This window comes from Neophocaena asiaeorientalis, unplaced genomic scaffold (genome assembly GCF_003031525.2).
Source record: "Neophocaena asiaeorientalis asiaeorientalis breed wild unplaced genomic scaffold, Neophocaena_asiaeorientalis_V1.1 scaffold136, whole genome shotgun sequence".
Lineage (NCBI taxonomy): Eukaryota > Metazoa > Chordata > Mammalia > Artiodactyla > Phocoenidae > Neophocaena > Neophocaena asiaeorientalis.
The window spans coordinates 1874706-1885880 of record NW_020185333.1 but is presented as its reverse complement, the minus strand read 5'-3'; the positions used below and the strand labels follow the sequence as shown (position 1 = coordinate 1885880).

Sequence of the window (11175 nt, the reverse complement as noted above, 5' to 3'; positions counted from 1 at the left end):
AAAAAAAAAAACCTTTTTTTTAAAAAAAAAAAAAAAAAAAAAAAGAGGACAGAAATACCTTGATTCCAAACCTGGCAAGGACATTACAAAAGGGGGAAATTATCACTCTGTTATGAATGTAGATGCAAAAATCCTTAATAAAATATTAGTAAACTGTGTGTGTTAAAATATAGTGAGTTGATGTGTGCTAGGATGACAAGAAGGAGGTCATTTTAGGCAGAGAAGATCAAGTTCAAAGCTTAATGCATGAAACAAAGAGGAACAAGATAACATAGAGGAAGAGACAGATTTAACAGATGTTTAGGGTGCATAACCAATGGGGGGGCTTGGTGAACCACCAAAGCAGGGTGGTTAGAGGTAGGGAAGAGATGGCTCTAAAGATTTTCTGGTTTAGATAACAGGGAGAATGGTGTTCTCAGAAAAATGCAGGAGGAAAAAAAACACGTCTTAGAAAAACTCTAATGAATTTCATTTAGACACAACAAAATCACCCCCCAGAAATTCAGAAGATCACCAAGTTCAGTCAATTCTACCTATCTCTTATCCACACAGTCTTTCACACTTTGGTCACATCTTCTCTGGAACACAGCTGTCCAATAGATCTACCTGCCTCTCATTTGGCTCCCTTGTAACTTCTCCACACTGCTGCCTAAGTGATCATGGTAGTGACCACTGCAGATGGAATGGTTCTGTGTGTGATGCAGCTTTATTGGAAATCAAAATAATGAGCAGAAGCTTAATGCATTCAGGAAGGTAGGAGGTCTGACCAGTGAGCTGGTAGGGGCTAACTGCTATTGCCATTTGTCAACTGAAGTGTGCAGTATCAGTTATACATGTTAATTTACTTTTTTCCCTCAGCTTCATTGTAATATAACTGACATAACATTGTGTAAGTTTAAGGTGCATAACGTGATGATTTGGTGCATGTATATATTGTGAGATGAGAGTAATTTACATTAGTAATTCCCAAATAATACTAGAAATATAAGTGCTGATTGGCACCACTGCCTGAAATGACTTTTGAATTGTTTTTTTGTTTTGGGGGGTATGCCTTTTCTGCCTTAATTTTTGTTTTAGTTTCTTATTTTGAAGTAGCTATTAATTCATAGGAAGCTGCAGAGATAGTACAAAGAGCTTTATACCTTTTGCCGTTTCTCCCACTGGTTACTTCTGCAACAATATCAAAACTAGGAAATCAACATTAATATAGAATGCGTGTATAGTCCTATGTCATTTTATCACATGTGCAGATTCATGCAACTATCCACGATCAAAACATAAACTATCCCACCACTACAAAGATCTCCCTCAAGCTGCCCCTTTGTAGTCACACCCACCCCCTTCCCGCCCATCATTCCCAACCCCTGAAAAATGCTGGGTTTTTTAAAACTTTGTTATATAGGGAAATGATTGAAGGATGCACAAAATATTATATGTTGTGATACAATAGCTCATGCTTTAACACAGAGCATCCTTTGCAGCTCTCTTTGCTTCACCTACACAACTTGCACTCTCCTCCTCTCAACTAACTCACATCACGTGTTAACTTCTCCCTTTCTTGATATACATGCTCTATATTCACAGCACGTATTGTCTATACCACTGATATCACTGATAATTTAGTCACCCATTCCCTTGTGAAATCTTAAATAATTCTATCACAGATCAATATAACTTCTTAAACATGTGTATTTTTTTTCTCCTTCAGAAGATACTGTTAGGTACTGCTTATTGAATCCATTGCCAGGGCCTAGCAAAGATGAAAACAATGAGTATTTGTTAATTTAAAAAATATTTTTACTAGGTACTACTATATTTTTATAGCCATTTTCTTTAGAAGAGCTTAAAATAGATTACAGATGTTACCCCCCCACAAAATCCTGACAGTACCTCTGGGCAGTTCATCAGCATTATTATTATGCTGGAACCCTAGTACAGTACCCGGTTTAGACATTCAATCAATATTCAGGTGACTGAATTATCCTATGCTCAAAATTAGGGAAATTAGGGGCATTAAATAAGATTAGTAATCAATACTGAATCCCCAATTGTTATTAGAAAAGAGGCAATGGAAGATTAGAAGAGAAAATGGAGCTGGAACGGGAGCAGAAGAGAAGTAAAGAGATTAAACATGAGGACAAGTACACTCAACACATTCTGACATGTGTTTTGGTCTCAAGTCTCCATTGTTGACGCAAAGTCTGATACAATAATTAGATTATGGAAGAAGGAGAAGGTAATGGGAAGGGCTTGAAGCTCCTGAGTAATGCTCCACTAGTAAAGCTGAGCAGCTTCCCTGGCCCCTCACAGCGGGACCCAGGAGTGGAGCTAATAATTCCACCCACTATTGTCTATCTACCAGATCACTTCACTACGTAGTAACTGAGATTTAAACATGAAGACAAATAACTACTTACATGAGAGGCTGTAGACCAGGTTAACTGGCAAACAGGTCCAGGAGTAGTAATATAACCGATTGGCTTATAACCCCTTTCCACTTCAAAGAAGAAGACAGTTTGATCTTTACTCTAAGAAAAAGAGAGATACCAAAATATATATTATTATGAAACATATTGCATACAGTACAAAGAAGCATTTAACAGCTATATTACACCCACTGTATACGTATAACTACAATGATCATATTTCCCCAGGTTATTCTGGGAACATTCTTGTTTCAAATACTTGCTTCATTTTCCCCATGAGAACACTTGACAAACCATGTTTTCTTGTATGTGTTTCTGAAAAGATGCTCACCATACCTGTATATAAGATTCACAAAAAATTCCACAATGCATATGCTCACCTATTTATGCATAAAGCATTTACATGTTTATTCTCTTCATTTAGGCCAATTCTATATAAGAACATACCTAGGTTATAAAACATTGATGATACATAAAACACGTTGCATGATTCCCAGTTGAACATTTCTATTCATTTAAAATAAGCATTACAACTCAATTTGTAAGAATATTTTTAAATGTCATGCACAGACTATACTGAAAGAATCTGAATACAAAGAAAACAAAATAGGGATATATTCTCAGAAAGGAATATAAGCAAATAAGGCATCATTAAGTAGGAAGACTAATAAGGCAGGGTTAACCAGGAAAATTCAATAGGAAACACAAGGAAATCTACTACTTACCCCTGTGGCTAGAACTTCTCCATCACGATCATAAGCTAAAGCAGTGACAGGAGAAGTATGAGGTTTGAAAACCTGTTTCAAACAAATATCTGCATCTGAAACTCTCTTCCGTCCCACAAAACTTGTGAGCCCTTCTGGATCATAAAGTTCAAGAATTCGAACAACGCCATCTTCAAATCCTGCAGTAATCTGTGCTCCACCGTTGCTTACCTTGGACAAAAAAGAAATGCAAGGTTTCTGAAATTTGTTGATTAAGAAAGCTGTACTACATAAGATTTCTGTGTTTTATTTAGACTTAAATTATTTAACTAAATAATTAACTAAAATAAATGCTAATCAATAATTCCTTATACTACTTTCTGGTAACCTCCATCTCTTCTATGACAGTTCCTTATCACTGCAGACCATGAGACAGGTAAACAATGACAATCCAAGCATTCAATGAGCAAAAGTTGGTGGAGCGTCCATCTACTATGTGCCAGGCACCCATCACCAGCAGCCCAAGTGTGAGCATAAACAGTCTCAACCCCTGTTTTCACAAATGTATGGTCGAGTGGGAGGACAGACATTAGTCAACCACACAAATGAATATGGAATTATGAACTGAAATAAGTAAAAGGAAATAAACATTCTGAGAGCACATAGCAAAGAAAGCTGACCTAGTCTGCAGCTTAGAGGAGAAGTCTGGGCCAGAGATATAAATCTAGCAATGTCTTAATGTACTAAATCTGCTATCTCAAAAGGCATTCAGGAGAAGGGCAAGAGCCTTGGTATTCTTTAGAGCAGACTGATCATCCCCGAAGCCAGGCAATTATGAAAACCTTGGGAATAAGAAAACTATATTCCATTCAATTCCAACTGAATGTTTATGCAAACATTTACTAAGTGTCTAAATGTACCAGTACCTGTAGAGGCACTGGAAGTACAAAGAAGAGTAAGATACGGCGTCGCCATGAAGAACAAACAGTCTGGTGGGAAAGACAGTCAATAAAGCAAGTCATCTTAGTACACTGTGATAAGTGCTATAAAAGAGGTATATACACAGTCCTTAAACAAAAACTGCAAAGGAAGAAGTACACAGCTCTACTTGAAGGTGGGGTCACGGAGGGCTATGCAGAGGAGATGATATCTGACCTGGGCTAAATTGTAAACAATGATGTGCAGTTTTCCAGAAAGGCAAGAGGGTATGGAGAAGGGGCAATTCAAGCATAATGTCCATATGATCATTACTTGGATATAAGGCTAAAAAAGGAAACATTCTATGGACATTGCCCAAGCATCTGAAAAAATGATTCAATTACATAGGCTGTATTTTAAAGAATTTAGGTAAGAGTGTAAATAGATTAGGATAAAGAGAGATCCATGTTTGGTAATCTAAATACTCTTTCATTTCTACTTAATCCAGCCTCATCATTGTTCTGCTTCTACTCCCTGGCCTGAGTTCTCCTTCTGGTCTTGATCCCATCATGAAATTCCCTTCCATTCCAGCCACCTCCACATCTACTTTGGGCCTGGAACATTTTCTCTTTGACTTCAACCCAAAACAATAAGGATAAAATATTCCCCAAATATTCCCATGACATTTTAAAAACTTGGCTGCAAATTTTTTGCTATGCCTCTCATGGAGAGGTGGGGTTTAAGTCCCTCCCTCCTTGAATCTGGGTGGGTGCGGGGTGCTTGTGACTGCTCCACCCAACTGAGTATGGTACAAGTGACGTTATGTGACTTCCGAGGCCAGGTCATAAAAGGACAGCAGCTTCTGCCTTATTTGCTGGAACACTAGATCTTGGAGCCCTGAGCTGCCATAAAGAAGTGTGTGACTGCCCTGAGGCCACCATGCTGTGATAATGACCTCTCCATGTGGCATGGGCTTCAGGTAAGCACTGCTGTTGACATCCCAGCTTAGCTTAACCTTCAACCCAGGTGCCAGACCTGTAACAAAGAAGCCTTCAGATGACTCTAGGCCCCAACCATTCAAATCTCCCCTACTGAGGCCCCAGATACTGTGAAGCAGAGATAATCCATCCTTGTTGTCACCTGTCCGAGTTCCCAAACCAGAGACTGAGCAAAATAAGATGATTGCCGTTTTATGCCACTACATTTGGGGTAGTTTATTACACAGCAATAGACAACTAGAACAATGATCTCTAATTTTTTCCATAGCTCTTATCATTATCTAACATATCACATAAATTTACTTATTTTGTTTTTTGTCTGTCTCTGCCTCCTGTCTCCCACTCTAGTGGGAGATTCATGAGGGCAAATCTTTTTTTTCTTTTTGTTCATTGCTATATTCCCAGAATCAGGACTGGCACGTTGCAAACATGCTGGAAATGTATAGAATAAATGAATCAGAGTCAGGCAAGGGACAGATACACAAAGTTCTGTCAGGTAATTACTATTTTTTTTTTTTTTTTTTGTGATACGTGGGCCTCTCACCGTTCTGGCCTCTCCCGTTGCGGAGCACAGGCTCCGGACGCGCAAGCTCAGCGGCCATGGCTCATGGACCTAGCCACTCCGCGGCATGTGGGATCTTCCCAGATCGGGACACGGACCTGTGTCCCCTACATCGGCAGGTGGACTCCCAACCACTGCACCACCAGGGAAGCCCATTAGGTAATTACTTTTTAACATGGAACTATTTCTAAACTTTAGGTGGCATAACAATAGATTTTCATTAAAACAGAACCAAAATCACGATAGCAAAGTCATGATATGATTTCTATCACATTCTGAGTGAACTAAAATTTTTGTTCTTCTCTAAAATCCAGAGTCAGAAAATATCTGTGTTTCTAAGAAATAGCACTAATATACCATATTTACAAATAGATTCTAGTAGAAATTCATCATAACAATAAGCTTACCCGTCGTGGTACCCAAGCAAGGGCAGTACCTCCTTGTTTGAATTTCATCTGAACCAAAGGAGTTTTGCTAGCAAAATCATAGAGTCTAACAGAGCCTACAGAAAGACAGTTTTAAAAGAAACATTTATATATATATAAATATCTTTAATAACTTTAGCTCACTTCACATTTAAGCACTAAACAAGAAACATCATAAAAATTAAATCAACTGATAATCTAATGGCCTTTCTTTAGTTAAAACTTTACATGTATATCCTCAATCAGGTAATTTATAAACATGAATAATGTTTATATGCCATTATATATATATATATATATATATACTATGCCATTTTATATAAAGGACTTGAGCATCTGTGGATTTTGGTATCAGTGGAGTCCTGGAACAAATCCCTACACAGATACCAAGGGACGACTGTAGTAAAGAAACAACTGATGACTGATTGGTGGATCAATTTCACCTTGCACAGTCCACATAGATTCACTGTAAGTCAAGAAGGAAGAAAGGACATGGAAAGAAAAGGAAAAGCATGAATGTGGATAACACCAAGATGAATGGTATTTTCACGAGTAACTTATTGATGTGTCTTTATTTTAATCTCTTTCAATAACCATGGTTGCCGTATTTTGGGCCCTTTCCCCTCTCCTGAAACTCACCTCACTTGCATCAAAAAGCTTCCCTTTTGGAAAAATTCTCAAATACTTTAATCAAACACATTAAAAAATGAATTGAAAACAAAACACAAAGGTCCAGATATGAGTTCCTACTTACAGTCCAAGCCAGTAGTGGCCATGAGATAAGTGAGAGGAGAGACAGCCAAGGCTTCAATGGCTCCAGAATGGAAGGAGAAGAGGCATTCTGGATCTGGGGTCTGATAACAAAAAAAAGATCCTATTAGAGCTCAAAGATAGGTTAACACAGAACTAAGGCCAAGTTTAAAGAAATGCAATTAGAACCCTGTATCATGTGACTTTATCTGAACAGAAATAAGAAAAGGCATAGTAAGATAGAAAGGGCGCTGAAGTTTGGAATTAGGAGAGACAGATGATGTGCTTGATGGCTGTGTGATTTGGCACAAGTCACTTCAAATGCCGGTTTCCCTTTCTTCATCAGTAAAATGAGATGATGGCAACTGCCTGCCTACAAAACAGAGTAGTTGTGAGGATTATATGAGATAATATACATTAAAATGCCATATGTTTATGAAAACTGTAAAGCACTGTATAATGTTAGGCATTGTCATTGCCCCTTTTCTTGTAAATTCTGTTATGAGATAGATCCTTTTTTATGTAAAGTCATAACGAGAGAAAGAGACAGACAGTACGAATTCTTTGGATATGCTGAGCAAGTTTTTGATGACAACAATGATCAAATATGCAAAAAGAGTATCTTTTAAAGAATAACAACAAAGGTCTTTACTATGAGAATTAGAAAAAAAGAAAAATAGGCAACTTACAATATTTGAAAAGCTAAGGTCAAGCTTCCATATGGCTCCATTGGAATCCTAAAAAATTAAATACCTAATAATATTTTGTTCATCGTTTTGGACTTTTATCAAATTAAAGGAATTTTTTTTATGATTTAGTTAAAGGACAAAACATACCAAAAACTTACATATATTTTAAAGTGTGATTGAAATTAAACAATACCAACTTTCATGCATCTTAGAACACAGCGACACAATAAATGAAGCAATCTCATAAAACTTATAGTCAATTTAACATAATAAAAATGCTAATTTGTTTTCTGTGTATAAAATACAAGTCAATTAAATATCAAAATTCAGGGAACTCTTCATTGTAGTATCAACAGTAGTCTTAAGAGTACAATGGATTTACAGTGACCATAAATTATACTACTATTTTAATTTTATGTCCAGATAACTTTTTTTTTTTTGGCCATACGCAGGTCTCTCACTGTCGCGGCCTCTCCCATTGCGGAGCACAGGCTCCGGATGCGCAGGCCCAGTGGCCATGGCTCACGGGCCCAGCCGCTCCGCGGCACGTGGGACCCTCCTGGACCGGGGCACGAACCCGTGTCCCCTGCATCGGCAGGCGGACTCTCAACCACTGCGCCACCAGGGAAGCCCCAGGTAACTTTTTTAAATGTATTTCTTTAAAGTCTTTATTGAATTTGTTACAGTATTGCTTCTGTTTTATGTTTTGGTTTTTTGGCTGTGAGGTATGTGGGATCTTAGCTCCCCGACCAGGGATCAAACCTGCACCCCCTGCATTAGAAGGCAAAGTCTTAACCACTGGACCACCAGGGAAGTCCCAATGTCCAGATAACTTTAAAGAGCAAAGAGAGAAGAGTGCATCTTACCTGAGACAACCAAAAGTTATTTCCAATTTCATTCATTTTTATCATAGAGAAGAGTCTGACATTCTTGTCTACTTGAAGTTCATTAATGGGCTCTATCTCTAACAATCCAGTCTCGTCTATAGTATCAGCAGTGTCTATTGCCTCAAAATCCCATATCTTAAAAAATAAGAAAATACTTTAATCAATCAGCAGTTTCTGAATGTATATTTTATAAGCCAGAAAAGGCCCCATTTTTTGTTTGTTTGTTTGGTTTTTGTTTTTTTTTTTTTTGCGGTACGCAGGCCTCTCACTGTTGTGGCCTCTCCCATTGCGGAGCACAGGCTCCGGACGCGCAGGCTCAGCGGCCATGGCTCACGGGCCCAACCGCTCCGCGGCATGTGGCATCTTCCAGGACTGGGGCACAAACCCGCGTCCCGTGCATCGGCAGGCGGACTCTCAACCACTGTGCCACCAGGGAAGCCCCTAGGCCCCATTCTTTTTTTCAAAAGTCATTTCTTCTTGTTTCAGGAAAATAATGAGTAGGTATAAATTAAAACACCAGATAAAATCTAACCCTGGGATTTTGCTCTGAAATGGGAATAATGAATTATTATAATTTCCTTTGTATTTATGGAGGTTAGTGAGAAAATACAGACCTGAATAAGAATTCTAATTTGCCCAAAGTAAACTTTATTTCAAGGTTTCTGTCAGGCCTTACTGCATATATAGCGGCCACAAGGAATAAATGGTTCAGTCATACACTGAGACATCATGACGAACCTCGTCTTACATTAGATTCATGGGCTCCTGGAGAGGGGACACAGACCTTCTTGCTTAATGATTCAAGCACTATCTTCATTATAAGCAGAGAAAAATGGATGTAGGGAATGTCTTCATGAGATAATGTTTCTCTTCTTTATCATAGATTTAGACTGTACTATTCAGATAAGGATTGTTTTTCTTGCGATAGGAGACCAGAATAGTACTAGGGAAGGATGAGGGAGCACAGTTTCACTTTATGTGGTGAAGAGACTCAGAAGGACTTCCTCTGTGAAGTGCCAAAGCCCAGCCTGGATGGTTCTGTAGCCATATCCTGCTACGTCATCCTAGACTCAACAACTCAGACTTTGGGAGGATTGGTGGTGTCCTACAGAGTAGCATTGTGGAGGACAGTCCCAGATCCTAGGGTCAGACTAACTCCTGGGAGTTGGAGTAGGTTTTTCCTAGAGGGTGAGAAGTAGAGATTTACAACATAGAAGACTGAAGAGATAAGGGCAGACTTTGAAAGGGGAAGCAAATTAGTGATGTCCATGAAGGGATCTTCTGTGAAGTATTTAACTTCTCTTCTCTTGAGGTGCTCCTCCACTTGGTATTTTGACGTATTTGGGGGTGACATATGCCTTGGAAGGATACTGAATATGTTGTATGACATAATAAAGGACAAAAGATTCTCAGAGCAATGAGTAAAATAGAACAAAATTAAATTTAACATGACTCAAAAAGCCAATGGTAAGAGGACAAACTGTGGAAGACATGTCTCTAATATATTGTGTGAGCCATACATAAGCTCAGTAAGTATCAGAGTAACCACACTAGTAAAAAAAATAATAATACAGTCTCACTTCTGATAATACTACTTCCTAAAGAATATCCGGAGAATACTCCCTTTTATGAATATTTTCTTATGAAAGGCCCCAGTAGAAATACATACTGTGGGGACCACAAGGCAGATCAGAAGACTGCAGGTTTGCCAGCAACAGCAGGGTACCTACACATGGGTAGGTGGGAGAAGAGGTGTGACAACAGCCAGAAGGATGGAGATGCAGAAGCAATGTCCCAGCTTAGCCCACACTATGGGCAGGACAGTGTCCACAGGTGAGAACAAGCGAGTTCACTAGTGCACAGAGCACCAGGAAGGGAGCATCCATAGGCAAACTCTATCAGCTCACCTTTGTATTTCTAATTGATAAACTCAGTAAAAAAAACATCTAACAAATGTTTGGCATCGTTATCCCTAGAAAATGACCCATTCATACCAGGCATTTTGGAAGGACATCTGAGTCCACTGTTAATACTGGGCTAACATGGGATGAGGGGAAGATGGCGTAAGAATAAGACGCGGAGATCACCTTCCTCCCCACAGATAAACCAGAAATACATCTACACGTAGAGCAACTCCTACAGAACACCTACTGAACGCTGGCAGAAGACCTCAGACCTCCCAAAAGGCAAGAAACCCCCCCACGTACCTGGGTAGGGCAAAAGAAAAAAGAATAAACAGAGACAAAAGAATAGGGATGGGACCTGCACCAGTGGCAGGGAGCTGTGAAGGAGGAAAGGTATCCACACACTAGGAAGCCCCTTCGCGGGCGGAGACTGCGGGAGGCGGAGGGGGGAGCTTCAGAGCCGCAGATGAGAGCACAGCAACAGGGGTGCGGAGGGCAAAACGGGGAGATTCCCACACAGAGGATCGGTGCCGACCGGCACTCACCAGCCCGAGAGGCTTGTCTGCTCACCCGCCGGGGCGGGCGGAGCTGCGAGCTGAGGCTCCGGCTTTGGTCGGAGTGCAGGGAGAGGACTGGGGTTGGCGGCGTGAACACAGCCTGAAGGGGGTTAGTACGCCACGGCTAGGCTAGCCGGGAGGGAGTCCGGTAAAATCTGGACCTGCCGAAGAGGTAAAAGGCTTTTTCTTCCCTCTTTGTTTCCTGGTGCGCGAGGAGAGGGGATTAAGAGAGCTGCTTAAAGGAGCTCCAGTGACGGGCGTGAGCCGCGGCTAAAAGCACGGACCCCAGAGACAGGAATGAGACGCTAAGGCTGCTGCTGCCGCCACCAAGAAACCTGTGTGCGAGCACAGGTCA

At 40.0% G+C, this 11175-nt stretch overlaps 1 protein-coding gene across 1 annotated transcript in view; it reads right to left on the bottom strand.

Moving 5' to 3' along the window:
- Positions 1 to 11175, bottom strand: part of CFAP44 (cilia and flagella associated protein 44) — a 127246-nt gene that overhangs the window by 85671 nt on the left and 30400 nt on the right. The window contains exons 9-14 of the mRNA XM_024735411.1: positions 8339 to 8494; positions 7473 to 7520; positions 6788 to 6887; positions 6016 to 6110; positions 3152 to 3361; positions 2418 to 2528 (exon numbers count right to left, since the gene is read on the bottom strand). Coding sequence (XP_024591179.1) covers positions 2418 to 2528; positions 3152 to 3361; positions 6016 to 6110; positions 6788 to 6887; positions 7473 to 7520; positions 8339 to 8494 — 720 coding nt within the window. The remainder of the gene's footprint in view (positions 1 to 2417; positions 2529 to 3151; positions 3362 to 6015; positions 6111 to 6787; positions 6888 to 7472; positions 7521 to 8338; positions 8495 to 11175) is intronic.